A 15,121-nucleotide genomic window follows, 5' to 3' on the forward strand; every position below is an offset into this window, starting at 1 on the left:
GGGAGAGGTGGGTGGGGCGGGGCGTGGAGGGGCCTGGACTGGCACGCCGGCGGGGCGGCACTCACGTAGATGAGGTGGTCCCGGTAGCGGATAAGCAGGTTGCGCAAGATGCCCGCCTCGTTGAGGTCCCCTAGGCGGATCATATCCTCCACGCCGTGGACCGACGTGGGGTGCATAGGCTTGATGTGCGTTGCGTTCTGCGGGGAGATCCAGTGTTCCTGCGGGGAGCCGGTGGCCAACGTCAGCGCGCTTCAGGGGAAGGGGCCAGGATGGGCGGGAGCGCGGGGTGAGTGCCAACCCCGGTAAGGGCCTTGACCTCTCTCGCGGTCAAACACGGTCAGTTCTAACCAGGTTGAGCCTTTCAGGATGGTACTAGCCACCTCTACCCCTCAAGGACTGCTCCTTCTCTTAGGGGATTCTCTCGCAGACCTAAGAGGTGGGCAGGGCAGGGATTTTGGCCCCAGCTGACTGCTGTCAGTAAGGGGATCAGAGTTCCCTCAGGCCCTCTGCAGGATGGAGTGGAAAGGGTACTAATTAGAGGTAGACAGGCTTGGTCTCAAATTCAGGCTCCGGTGGAAAAACAAACAAACAAACATTAAAAAGTGATTTCAGATAGTGCCAAGAATACCTCAACAGGTGTATGTGCTGGAGAGTCATGGGAGGAGCTGCTTGAGATGGGGTGGTCAGGGTCTACCCCTCTGAGGGGGTGGCATATGAGCTGAGGCATGAAGGAAGAGAAAGAGACCACTGTAAAAAGATTGGGGGGTGGGGGGTGCAGAGGGCTCCAGGTCCAGGGAACAGCAAAACAATGGCTCAGGCCGGCAAAGCCTTGGCACATTCAAGGGAAAGATGGAAGGCGGGGCGGTAGTAGTGGTGCTGGGGAGACGTGGACCCACCGGGCGGTATTTCCTGGGGCTTGCTGATGAGCTGTGGGAGCAAGGGGTGTGAACTCTCGGGACCTGTGAGCTGAAGTGGAGGACACAGGTTGCTTGCCCAGCTCTCCTAACTCTGCAGTATTCCCCGGCTGCCCTGTGGTGGCAGATAGGTGAGCATTTGGGAAGTGCACGGGCTCTTTCAACAAGCTGGCAAAGCCCTGGTTTTCTCAGGGCCCTGGGGCCCTCCCCGACCCCAGAGGGGGGTCTCCAGCACCTTTGCAAAATCCCAGACTTTCAGGGAAGTGTGGCCACCGCCTAAGTGTACCTCAGTCCTCCCATCCCCAAATGCCATGACCCAGTAGCCCCAGGACCTGCCTTTTGGGGGAAAAGGGGACCTCTCTGCCATCCCCCAGCTCAGGCCCTGAGACTTGCTGAGCAGATGTGAGGCACACACCATGTCCTCCCCCACCTGCTCCTCCTCCAGGTCCCTTCTGGCAGAGCCAACCCCAACAGCTGGACACTAGCATGAATCTGGACATCAGCTCCCCCCCACCACCACCCCAGTCCAACGGGTCACCCAGTCCTGCCCATTCAACGCTCTAAAAGGTGCTGAGTGGGCAGTGCCCTCCTCACCACCCTCAAGCCCACACCCTGATTGAGACCACCGTTTCTCACTGGCTCTTCCATCAAATCCTTCGTCCCCTGGTCCTTTCCTGAGGCACGCTCCTGACCCTGTCACTCTGGGGCTCTCAGCCCTTCCCTGACTCTCCTGGGCTCCTCAGCCTGGCATCAAGAGCCCACATGTGCTGGACACAGGGATCCCTAGCCTCCATCCCAGCTACCCCTGGCACTTCCTAGCCAGGGAACATGGGTTTCGTGTCCCCAAAGGCCTCTGTGACTTTGCTCCACCATTCCCTCTACCTTCTTTCTCCTTAGCCTTCGAGGCTTGGCTCAGAGGTTTCCCAGTTTCTGAAGCCTCCCCTGACAGTGCTGGCCACCCTCACCTGTGCTGTCCCCCTGCCTCCACGGCCACATCTGAGGCCACGGTGTCTCGCACAGGGGCTAGGCACAAATGATGTGGCAGGGAGCCTCTGATGGGACAGACGGCTGGCTGGTGACTGCAGGGGACCAGGTCTGAATGAGAGGCAGAAGTCAGTTATGGAGAGACCCCAGAAGTCCCCCATTTCAGCCCCCTCACTTCACATGAGAAAACAGGCTTGGAGGAGGGTGGCAGCCTGCCCAGGCCCTCAGGGGGATCAGAGGCTGCGCTGGGCAGGGCCCCCCAGCCGTTTCCCTGACACTCCATGGCACTTCCAGGCCAGCAGCACTTCAACACAGGGTAGGCTCTCATGCAGCCTCCCCAAGGCGAGGGGTTGGGTGTTGACATTAGGGAACCTGCCTGGACTTTCCAGTCTCGTGTGGAACATTCCTCTCTCCCAGGCACCCTATGTCTTATACAAGCTGATCCCGTTGGAAAATCTCCCCACACCGTCCCTGCTCCGTGCCTCTATCCTAGGCCCCAGTGTGGACAGGAGGGGAGAGGGCTCCTGGGCAGGCTGTCTGCCATCCCCACTTGACCCCAACCTCAGGTCTCCACATCCCTCCCCAGGACAGTTCAGCACACAGGTTGACAGTGCTCAGTCATGGCATGACCCCAGACCCCAAAGTACATCAATTTACCCTCCTGAGCCTCCACATCCTCAGCTGTGAAATGGGAATGAGAGTAAGAGTCCCTTCTTCCCAGGAGTTTTGGGAGGACTGATGGATGTGATCACGACATCCATCTTTGTTGACAGCTTTCTCCTGCCAGATCTGTAGAGTGCTGCTGCTTGGTAAATGCTCAGCCAGAGCTGGGCATTGTCACTCTACTGCCTTTTGATTTACATTTGCTCTTCTAACATCCCTAACAGAGAATCACTGACCCCATTTAACAGTGATGAGTCTGACTCAAGAGGTAAAATGACTTGCCCAGTAGCTGCGCCGCTCACACTGTGTTCAGGTCAAGGTCCACAGGTACCTACCAGGGGCCAAAGTGTAACCAGGGCAGTAGCTGAGGCCTGGCCTGAAGGAATGCCAGCAAATGGGGGAGGGGAACATGGTCAATTCCAGGGACCAAGTACGCCTTTGGGAAAGAGCTGGCCTGGACTGAGCGGGGACAACTTGCTCCCTAGAGGAAGGGAAGGAGGGGTGTATCTGGCAACAGAAATGGCTTGGACAAAGGCAAGACACTGGGATTCCAGTGGGGACTGGAACCATAACCTTTCATTCATCACTCGGCGAGTCTTTGCCAAGAGGTATCTCTGGGCAGACCCCTTGATGAACTCTGGGGAACCAGATGGGACTGGCCTGTTCCCTGCTCTCAAGTTGCTAGGAGTCTGTGGGCAGACAGAGGGGTAAGAGAAGACAGCCTGGAGTGGGGAGAGAGGGGATGGAATGGGGGTGGGAAAGGCTTGTAAAGAAGGGGTCTGGAAGCCCTGGGGGTCCAATGCCACGGATGCAAACCCCAGCCTCCTGAACTGCCCCTGCCAGCCAGTCATGCCCACCCCTCCTGCAGCCCCCACTCTCAGGGCCTGGGTGGAGGAGAAGCGGAAGGGGACCTTTGGGATTCGATGACTCAGAGTTACGGGACACCATCTGACATGCAACATGACCCAGGTGAAACTCAAGCCTGCAGACAGAGTCCCTGGTCCCTACCCTGGGGGCTCTGGGCAGGTTAGCAGGCCCGTCTGTGCTGCCAGCCAGCCTGTGCCTCCCCTTCTGGGGCTGCACCCTCACAGTAGCTTCCTAGAGGGTCCTAGAACTGGAGCCTCTGGAACAATATTGGAAGCACTTGGGTTCTACAGCCCAGGGGCCAAAAATGTGATTAGCAGAACCTGACCCCCAAAGTCACCACTGAGATAATGCTGACAGGGGAAACTCATGCATAGAAGACAGAAGTCCTGGGTTTTAATGCCAGCACCACCACTTACTAGCTGTGTGACTGGCTGCGTGGTCCCTCTATGTGCCTCAGTTTCCTCATGGGGTAACAGTTCTTTCCCTCCCTGCCTTCCACAGATGCCATGAGAGTCCAAAGACAGAACTTGGGTTAAAGGGCCTTGTAAACGCTGAGGGGATGCACCTGAGGGCTGCAGGAATATCTGGGATGCTCCTGCCCACTCCATGTCAAGTACCTGGCCTCGAGGGTCCTGAGCCCTCCTCTCATCCCCAGCAGAGCCTCGGTTTCAAGTCCCTGCACCCTCTTTCTCCTGACTCTCCTCCCTCAGACCAGGAGGCTAAGACAGGGACTCAGTCCAGTTCTATGTCCCCAGCCCCTGGCACACCACGGGGCACAGCCCACATTATGGCAGAGCTGAATCTCCCTGGGTTCTTCATATCCCTGCTAAGGTGCACCTGTGTGCTCTGCACCCCATCTTCATACCCCCAGTGACACACACATGTGCATGCATGCTCAGAGGCCCCAGAGCTTCCCCTCCAGGCCCTCATGTGAACCAGCCACCTTCTCCAGGGCAGGCCCCTGACTTCAGACCTCTCCGAGGCCCCACTATCACTACCTAGAAAACGTACACTTCTGGGGTCTCTTTCCTTCTGGGCCACAGATAAAGGGTTAATCTGTGAGACCAATTTCCAGGGCAGTGTCAAGGTGGACAGTGGATTCATGTGATGTCAGTAACCCAATACAGCAAGGCTGTGGGCGTTCATTTAACTTTCAGACTAGCACTAACTTCACTGAGGCGTTTTACACGCGTGATCTCACATGTGGGTCAACAGTCCTGTGAGATACTTATTATTATCCTCGTTTTACAAAGAGGAAACTGAGGCTTAGGAGGGAAGGAGACTTGGCCAAGGTTGCACAGCTAACAAGTGGATGAGATGGGATTTGAATGCAGTCAGTCTGCCCCCAAAGCACCTCCGTGTCTGAGGAGCTTCTAGCCTGCTCCCCCTGCACTCAAACCCCACCATACACACACACACATCTCTAACACCAGGCAGAGTGAACTGAAGTGCTTGTGGAAACAGAACGAGTAGCCTGAGGCAGGCAGGGGGTTCCCTCTTGCTGGGGTGCTGGGGAAGGCTCATGGAAGGAGGCATCTGAGAGGCAGAAGTGGGGGCACGGGCACAGCCTCCATCTCCTTTAGATCATCTCCCTGCTTTGAGGCAGCTGTCAGCCCAGATCTTCCCCCAAGGCATGGGGCAGGAGGAGGGAGGGGACTACTCACATTGCCTTCATCGTCCACCACCTGGATCTGCCCAGAGTCGCAGAGCTTCACCACTGCCCCGATGGGCACATCAAACTCCTGCCCCGATCTCAGGTCCATCCACACATAGTCCCCCTATGGGCGAGAGAGAGTCCCAGGCCAGGTGAGCAGGGAGCCCCCTTCCAGGCAGCCCTGTATCCCTCTGCTACCACCAGAGGCTCTGGGCCAACCACAGAAGGGGGAAGAGAAGGGGACTCACACTTACTAGAAACGTTCTGGAGCAGGGCAGGCCCTGGGCTGGGCATTTATGCAATGTCATCAGTCCCTCCTCTAGAGCAGCCATGTTCCCATTTTACAGAAGAGTTAGCAGAGGCTCAGAGAGAGCCAAAGCCTCTTGAAGCCCAGCTCTCCCCATGGATCTACACTCTACATGTGTATGACAGATTCACGGGAGTCTAGACAGAAACACCAGACCACTCAAACCACTTCCTCTCTAACATGAGGTGACACCAGAACACACCCAGACCGTGGGTGAGCTGCATCCTTCTTTACCTCCAGGGCCGATTTTCATCATCATCGTGACAGGTTCCTCACAGGGACACCACTCCGTGCTGGGCCCTAGATAAGGGTTCAGCCACATTGTCTTCTGGCATGTGGGGAGAGCCCTGACCTTGCAGGAGGATGTCATTTTGCATTTCTGTGGCATCTGGCCCAGGGCCTGGGTCTCATTACTCACTCAGTAAGGGATCGTGAGAGTCAAACTTAAAATCCCAAGTCAGAGAAATGGACCGAGAACAACCACATTCAGCACTGATGGATTCAACAGACATGTATTGATTACCTACTGAGTACAAAGCACTGATAAATCTAAATGCTGGGGGGTGAGCAGTGATTATGGAGTCTACATTCAAGTTAGAGGTGGTGACAAACAACTGAGATCAGCATGATCACTTTGGATACTAGGGTGAGTGCTGTCAAGGGAATAAACAAGCCAATGGTAGAGAATGACAGAGCCAACCAACCTAGACCCAGTAGCCAATGCTCCGTGGAGGGAATCGCTGAACTGACACCTGAAGGGTGACAAGCAGTCAGCCAAGGGAAAAGCAGGGGACAGTAATCCCAGCATAGGAAAGAACATGTGCAAAGGCCCTGTGGCAGGAAGGAACAGCCAGGAGGCAGGACCTGATGAGCAAAAGGGAGCTCGGAGAAGTAGACAGGGTCCAGGATACATATGCCCTTTGTTGGCCTTGGGATACAAGCTTAGATTTTATTCTAATCCTAATAAAAGTATTCTTTTTTGGATGGTACTCAAACTCCCTAGGAGTGTGGAAGAACTCAGACATTTTAATAAGAATATAACTTAATATCAAGTCGCAAATAAAAATGTAACAGCTGATAAAACTGATTCACAATGAAGTAAACCCGTGGGAATGGTCTGACACAATCTGTTCTGGGCTAGGAGTCAGAAGACTGGGTTTCAGGCCCTGCCTGGCCTTGGTGAGTCGCTGACCTCTTTGAGCCTCAATTTCCACATTTCTCAGTGAAGGCGGAACTCAGTGAGTCCAAGACCAACTCATTACTGTTTCAGCCTCCTCTTATTCCCATCAGAACCAGCTACAGTCATGCATTGTTTAACGCCAGAGATAAGTTCTGTGCGAACATCTTGGAGTCATCGAGTGTAACTCACAAACCTAGATGTGTACTTCACTACACACCTAGGCTGGATGGGGTAGCCTCTTGTTCCTAGGCTACAAACCTGTACAACCTGCTGCTGTACTGAATACTATAGGCAGTTGTGCTCCATGGTGTATATTTGTGTATGTAAACATATCTAAACGTACACATGAAAAGAATAGTAAAATATGGTATTATAGTCTTATGGGACCACTGCCATCTATGTGCTTTCTTCCAGCCACAGCTGCCCCTGTGGACCCTCTCTTCATATGAATGGGAGGTTGGCACATGATAGAGTCAGGCTAGTCCCAAACCCAAACTTCCTCTCAGAAAAAGTAAGAAAAATTGGAGAGGCTTGGGAGCGGAAGAGAACTCCTGTTTACGGAGCATTCACTGTGGGCCTGGGCTCCACAGGCTGCATCCCATAAACTGCCCCATTTAATCCTCACAGCTGCTTGTGCCCAAGCCCTGCTGCACTCCCCGACCCTGGGCTTACCCCTGACAGCCACCCCACACTGGATCTGCTCCCCTTCCCCACTGGCCTGGAGCTCCCTAGGGTGGGGCTGGGTCTGAGTCCCTCATCTGTGGCTCCCCAGAGCCCAGCCCAGAGCGGGCCTCAGTGAGAGAGAAGGGGTGGGGAGCGCGTTCACTTGTGGGCGACAGTATGTGGCCAGGGGACTGTCTCCAATTTCTCTCCTCAGAGAGGTCAAGAAACATGCCCAAGGTCACACAGCTGTTTTGTGGCAGAGCCAGGACTGAAGCCCAGGTCTGAGAAACCCCAAATCCAGGGCTCTTTCCTGACATTCCCTGGGCCCAGCCCCACATGTAGCTCAGTGAGCAAAACAGGAAGTACTGATAGAGTCCTCTGTGCCCAGATGGCTCATGGGCCCTGAAGGCAAGCTGGAGACAGGCTGAGGGCAACTGGAAGGCAGGGGTCTAAGTCACCTGTATCCCCCAGCCCAGCATGGGGCCTGGCACACAGAAAATGTTTGTTTCCCCCTGGGAGAAGATAAAATAACCAAAATCAAAAAAACTTCATGTGAGCAGGAAATGGAGATTCCTAGAGGCTGAGTGAAGCACTTGGGGCCACACAGCAAACAGACATGACTAGAACTCTTTTTACTTAGGGCTGTCACCAAAGGGCAGTGACCAAATTATCTCTGCTCTAGGTCAGACTTGAGGAAACAGTTTCAGATGGAAGGGGAGAGGCTTCAGGGAGAATTTGGGGTCTTAGGACTTCTGAAGGGGAACATTCCTGTGGCCCTAGGAAAAGTTGTTGAAGCACTGCAATGCAGGAAGGTTGTAAGGATCCTCATTTTACAGCTGAAGAAACTGAGGGCCAAAGAAAGAAAGGAACCTGACCACAGTCACTCATCAAACCAGTGACTGACAGGACTGTTAGCATCTGGAGGACAGAGCCAGGACCAAAACCAGGGTGGGTCAAGAGTCACTGGCTCAGAGGGAGAAGGAAGGGAGGGAGGAAGCCATGAAAGAAGATGAAGCTTCATTGAGGGGCAGGAGGCAAGTGAGAAAGGGGAACCAGGCTCCAGGTAGGACCCCAGCACTCCCTCCCATCCCCATGGCTAGCCCCAGGCACCCCACCACTGCATCTGGCCCCATTCCTACACCATGTTCCGTGACAACTTTACACACTGTGTGGGGCACCTTGCTTGGTCTCATTTTGAATGGAAGATCTCGTTTGTGACATGACACATGCCTCAGCATGGCTGTGTAACGTGGGGCAAGTCCCAGCTTCTCTCCTATCAAATATGTGACCAGGGCAGAGGGTCTCCCAGGCCCCGGTAGCTATGCAGGCTCCCAGCCCCACAGTCATGACTTCCTAGAACGGGTCTGTTCAAATGTTCTCAGGGGTACCCCAAAACCCCTGTGGGGCCTCCCCTCCAGGAAAGCCAGCACACATCTACAGTGAACACATAGTCAGGATGTCTGGCTTGTAGTCCCAGCTCCACCACTAACGCTGTGTCTCTTTGGGTGAGGCACTCAATCTTTCTGGGCCTCAGTTTCCGCCAGCCTTGAAATGGAAGGAGTCAGTGCATGTAAAGATGAGAGACCCACACAAATGCACATTGTTCTTTCTGTCTACCCTCCTTCCTCCCAGGCATCAAGCCAGTCTTGGGCCAATATTAATAATTCCCCATGGGGCCTTAGCCCTTTCTGTCTCTTCCTTACTCTAGGACCAGGCCTGGGGTCAGTCCCTGTTTATGGAGCCTGTTTCAGGACATTTTGCCCCTCGTTATATTTGTGATCACTCTGGGACACTGGTTTTATCACCCCATTTTCACAGATGGGAAACGTGAGCCAAGCGTCTTGCCAGTGTCTAGTTGCTAAACATAGTTTGGAGAGGAGACCAGTGGGCTGAGCTTTCCCTTCCACCAGCGGTCAGCCAGTCCACAAACTATGGTTCGGGTCCCTCTGTGCACCTGGAGGTGCTCCCTGCTCTGGACCTCAGCAAATGCAGGACACCCCCGCCCAGACATGGCCTGCCTGGCTTGGGTTTCCCAGATGCAAAACCTCCCCTCCCAGGAAAGGGCAGCTGCGGCCAAGTTCACGCTGGGGGAGGTCAGAGACCGCAGGTGGTATCCTGGGGCGGCAGTCCATGCACACCCTGAAGCTTAGCGACCCTGTTTGCGGCCCGCCCAGCTTCTAACGGGGAGGGGGGGCGGGGTGGGGACTGAGGCCCGAGGCGAGGCGCCCTCCCCCTCCCATCTCCCCTCCCGGTCCGGGCCTCACCGGCAGGACAGCGTAAGTCTTGAACGCCTGGTTCAGGCTGCGCACCAGCGCCCACTTGCCGAGCTGCGGGACGCGCGCGGGGTCGGCAGAGTCGGCGGGGTCGGCGGGGGGCTCCATGGTGCGGCGATGGCGGCACTGCTCAGGCTCCCTAATTCACCTAATCCCGTGCGCGCCGCCCGCCCCGGAACCCTAAACCGGGCCATCTGCCGCGGGTCCATGGCAACGGCGGCTTAGGTGACGCCCGCGGGCAGGACGGCGAGGGGGCGCCCGCACCACCCCGGCCCCCTCCGTCCCGGCAGAAACCCCCACAACCCCACTTCGCCGGGAATTCCAGGGGGCCTCACTGGCACCGTGGCGGTAGGCCTGGGATAAACGTGGCACCTGGCACCGCACCTGACCGCAGTTTTGGAAAAAATCAGTGTGTTTTCTATGGAAGGAAACACGAGGATGTTACCGAATAGAACGCGGGAAACTCCCGGGGTTTTTAAGACTAAACGGGAGATGCATTGAAGATATTTCTGGCTCCCTGGCTGCTTCTGGGGAGTGAGGGCAGATACACAGTTTCCTTCTGCGGTAAGCTTGGGGAAAAGCCCCTGAAGAGTCTGTGTCCTCCTCCCGCACCCCCAGAGGTCAAATAGCAGCCCACATCCATCCTGCAGGAGAGGCCTTGGAGGCCTGGTGTGGGGTCCCCTGAACTCCCCAGGACAGCTGCATCATCTCGATGGCTCAGAGCTCTCCCTGCAGTGGGGCGAGCTGGCCTCCTGTGTCCTAGCAGCCACACAGGGCTGGGCACCAGGCGTCGGTCCACGCTGGGCTGTGAGCCTGAGGCCACCACCCCATCCCGAGGGCCGGGAAGGCCCAGGACCTGTGACTCCCCTCCCATTCCTTCCTTCTCGCCTCGCCCTGCCTATCTTTGTCCTCCTCCCCTCTTTCCTCCCTTTTTTTTCTCTTCTCTTTTCAAGGCCTCCAGTCTGCATTTGTGGCCCTCCCCATTGCCTAGTATCCTGGAAGCCAACTGCTCCCCAACAAATGAAAAATGGCAGAGAGTGAGGGCGGGGGACTGGGTGGGAGGAATGGCAAGGAAAAAGACAGTGATGCCTCACACAAGGCTCAGAGCCACCCAGGATGGGTCCAGTTCTACCCCACTCCCTGTCCCAGCCTTGGGGACCCAGGGCTCTGCTGCCCAGCACAAAGCTGACTGATCAGTGATTCCCACCCACTTCCTGGGACCTCTCAGGGACACTGCTCTCAGGAGAGGTGCTTCTCCGAGTCAAGCCGAAAACAAGCACGTCTATCTCTCCCCACCCACCTACAGCAGCACATTGGAACAGGAATCAGACCTCAGACACAAGGAAGCGCTAGTGGTGAGCTTCTGAGCATTCTTCCATAAGTCCATATAACCCACCTTTACTGAGTACAGGCTCAGACTAAAACACAAAAGACCCTGTTAACAAGACATGTCCTCAGAGCTCCCAGCCTGGTGTAGTGGACAGACCCAGGCGCAGATAAGGATGGTACCAGCAGATAAGGGGCAGATTAGCCCTGGAGACACAGGATAGCGCAGTTGCTAAGAGTTTGGACCCTGGAGTCAGGGCTTAGTTTCAATCCCAGCTCAGCCACTCACAAGCTGTGTTACCTTGGGCAAGTTCCTCGACCTCTATGTTCCTTTCTTTCCTCATCTATCAGGTGACAAAATGACAGTGCTTCCACGTGTTCGTGAGGATTTAGCAGGTTAAGATGCATAATGCACCTAGATTGGTGCCTGTTAGAGCAAATGTATATGAGTGCCAGTCATGGTTAACTAAAGGAGTTGTGTTAGGGGTGACAGCTGGGTTTTATGATTTTTTTTAGGCTGACATTAGGGGAAAGGGCATCCCAGGAAGAGGGAACAGCAAACTCAGAGAATCAGAGGAGAGAGGGAAGAGATCGTAAAGTAGGTCTGGCGACTGGTGGCTAAAGAGAGGTCCCCTGGGGGAGACTCTGCAAGGCGCTAAGACCCTGACTTTGCCTGGTTCCAGACTGACTACTGAGACCACCCCTGAGCTGGAGGAATAAGCTTCTTCTCCACAAGTGGCAAAGACAGAGACTCTTGAAAGCCGCAACAGAGAGGTGACTCGTTCTATACAACGAATCCTTAATATGAGTCTCGGCTGATTTCTCATCAGAAACCATGGCGGCCAGAAGGCAGTAGGATGGCATATTTAAAATGATGAAAGAATAAAAAAACTGTCAAGAAAGAATTCTGTATCTGGCATGACTATCCCTCACAAAGGAAGGAGAAATGAAGACATTCCCATGTAAGTAAAAGCTGAGGGAGTTTGTCACTGGTTGACTTGCCCTATAAGAAATGCTAAAAATTAAAAGACATTGAACAACAACAAAACAACCAATCCAATTCAAAATTGGGCATAGGCAAGAGTTTGATTGCACCACTGCACACCAGCCTAGGTGACAGAGTGAGACCGTGTCTCCAAAACAAACAAACACAGGCATAGGAGTGAAATAGACATTTCTCCAAAAAAGATATACAAAGAGCCAAGAAGCACATGAAAAGATGCTCAGCATCACTCATCATTAGGAAAATGCAAATCATAACCACAATGAGATACCACTGTACACCCGTTAGGATGGCTATTACAAAAAAACAAAACAGAAAATAAGTTTTGGCAAAGATGTAGAGAAAAGGGAACCCTTATGCACTGCTGGTGGGAATGTAAAATAATACAAATGCTGTGAAAAACACTATGGCAGTTCCTAAAAAAATTAAAATGAGAATTACCATATGACCCAGCAATTCTACTTCTGGATATATACTCAAAAGAATTAAAAGCAGAATCTCAAAGAGATCTTTGCATACCTATGTTCAAAGCAGTATTAATTATAATAGCTAAAAAAACAGAAGCAATCCAAGTGTTTCTCAATAGATGAATGAATAAACAATATGTGGTATAAACATGTAATAAAACATTACTCAGCCTTAAAAAGGAAGGAAATTCTGACACATGCTATTAATACAACATGGATGAACCTTGAGGATATTACGCTAAGTGAAGTAAGTCATCACAAAAAGACAAATAGTGTATGATTCCACTTATGTGAGGTACCTAGAGTAGTCAAATCAAAACCATAAAGCAGAATGGTGGTTGCCAGGGGCAGCGGGGAGAGGGGAATGGGGAGTTATTGTTCAATGGATAGAATTTTTATTTTACAAGATGAAAAGAATTGTAGAAATTGATAGTGGTGATGGTCATGCAACATTGTGAATGTATTTAATGCCACTGAACTATGCACTTAAAGTGATTAAATGGGGCCAGGCATAGGGCTCATTCCTGTAACCCTAGCACTTTGGGAGGCTGAGGCGAGTGGATCACCTGAGGTCAGAGGTTCAAGACCACCCTGGCCAACATGGTAAAACCCCATTTCTACTAAAAATGCAGAAATTAGCTGGGGATGGTGGCAGGGACCTGTAATCCCAGGTACTCAGGAGGCTGAGGCAGGAGAATCACTTGAACCTGGGAAGCATAAGTTGCAGTGAGCCGAGATCACACCACTGCACTCCCACCTGGGTGACAGAGTGAGACTCTGTCTCAAAAAAAAAAAAAAAAAAAAAAAAAGGAAAAAAAATTAGGGTACAGTAGACAGTAATGCAAAGCCATATGAAAAAAAATAAAGAACACTGGTAAAGGCACTTGCATAGATAAATAGAAAAGTCGTATTTGACCAGGCACAGTGATAGGGTGCCTGTACTCCCAGCCACTTGGGAGGCTGAGGCAGCAGGGCTGCCTGAGCCCGGGAGTTCAAAGCTGTAGTACACCACTATTGCACTTGTGAACAGCATCTGCACTCCAGCTTGGGCAATATAGTAAGACTCCATCTCTTAAATAAACAAACAAAAAACAGTATTGTTGTATTTTTGGTCTGTAACTACTTTCTTTTCTGTGTGATTTAAAAGGCAAATGTATAACATAATGATACATCTATGTTAACTGGCACACAATGTACAAAGATGCAATTTGGACAATAAACAACATAAAGGGGGAGAGAGAAAACTATAGAGGAACATAATTTTTAGATATTATTGAAGCTAATTTGGCCTTAACTCAAACTACATTGCTATAGATTTAAGATGTTATTTGTAGGCTAAGTGCAGTGGCTCATACCTGTAATCCCAGCACTTTGAGAGGCTGAGGCAGGCAGATCACTTGAGGTCAGGAGTTCGAGACCAACATGGTGAAACCCCGTCTCTACTAAAAATAAAACAATTAGCCAGGCATGGTGGTGCATGCTTGTAATCCCAGCTACTCGGGAGGCTGAGGCAAGAGAATTGCTTGAACCCGGGAGGCAGAGGTTGCAGTGAGCCGAGATCACACCACTGCACTCCAGCCTGGGCGACAAGAGTGAAACTCCATCTCAAAATAAAAGATGTTATTTGTAAACCTAAGAATAACCATTGAGGAAAAAAACTTTTAAAATACACAGAAGAGTAAATGAGAATCAAAACAGTACTTTAGGAAAAAAAAGTCAATTAAACACAAAAGAAAGCAGTAACGAGGAATTGAGGAGGAAAAGATATAAGACATACAGAAAACATAGCAAAATGGCAGAAGTTAATTCCTTAACAGTAATTATTTTACATGTAAATGGATGAAACTCTCCAACCAAAAGGTAAAGATTGGCAGAATGGATCAAAACAAAACAAAACAAAACAAAGAAAAAAAAAACCAACCACATGATCTAACTATATGCTGCTTACAAGAGATCCACTTTAGATCCAAAGACACAAATAGGTTAAAAGTAGAAGGATTTCACGCAAATAGTATTCCATGCAAATAGTAACCAAAAGTGAGCCGAGATCACACCATTGCACTCCAACCTGGGTGACAGAGTAAGACTCTGTCTCAAAAAAAAAAAAAATTGGGATGACTATACTATCGGACATAGATGTTAAGTCAAAATCATTACAAGAAACAAAGAAGGACATTATATTTTACTAAAAGCATCAATCCAACTGTTATCAACAGCCCACAAATTTACCTCCAAACCTCCCTCTGCCCACAAATCTGGGCCAAGTACACAGAGTCCCTACCCTGGCCCCACCATGAAGCCGGGAATCATGACATACTGAAGCACAGAAGCCCTCCTTATGGTCCTTAAAGACATGAGTCAGGTGCACTACAGAGCTCTGAGTTCTTATTCCAGCCCTGGGCAAGTCCTTCTCCCTGAGACCTCAGCCCCTGTATGTTCATGAAGGACTGCAGCAGCTGTCTCATGGCTTTCCATGTCCACCCTCTCCCAGGGAGGGCAGAAGCCTCTCCCATTCCCAGGCACCCTCCCATCCCTGTGCCCCCTGGGGACTCACTGTCACAGTTTTAGTCACAGGTGCCTTTCCTAGGTTTCTAAGCTGTCTCCCCACATTGGTCTGGGAACTCCTCCAAGGCAGGAAATAGTAGGTGAATGCCTGCTCTACCTGCCCTCAAGCAGGAAGTACGCTTCAGCTGCTTCCTTGGTCCTGAGAAAAAACCCAGCCCCAGGCCGAGACGGGCGGATCACGAGGTCAGGAGATTGAGACCATCCTGGCTAACACGGTGAAACCCCATCTCTACTAAAAAAAGTACAAAAAAACTA

The 15,121-nt window shown here is 51.9% G+C and overlaps 1 protein-coding gene across 3 annotated transcripts in view; it reads right to left on the minus strand.

Moving 5' to 3' along the window:
• The window catches only part of MYO7A (myosin VIIA), an 87,291-nt gene that overhangs the window by 67,329 nt on the left and 4,841 nt on the right, over positions 1–15,121 (minus strand). For all 3 annotated transcript variants that reach the window (XM_011938939.1, XM_011938942.1, XM_011938940.1), the window contains exons 3-4: positions 5,093–5,206; positions 66–218 (exon numbers count right to left, since the gene is read on the minus strand). In XM_011938939.1, coding sequence (XP_011794329.1) covers positions 66–218; positions 5,093–5,206 — 267 coding nt within the window. The remainder of the gene's footprint in view (positions 1–65; positions 219–5,092; positions 5,207–15,121) is intronic.

This window comes from Colobus angolensis, unplaced genomic scaffold (assembly GCF_000951035.1).
Source record: "Colobus angolensis palliatus isolate OR3802 unplaced genomic scaffold, Cang.pa_1.0 Scaffold179, whole genome shotgun sequence".
Lineage (NCBI taxonomy): Eukaryota > Metazoa > Chordata > Mammalia > Primates > Cercopithecidae > Colobus > Colobus angolensis.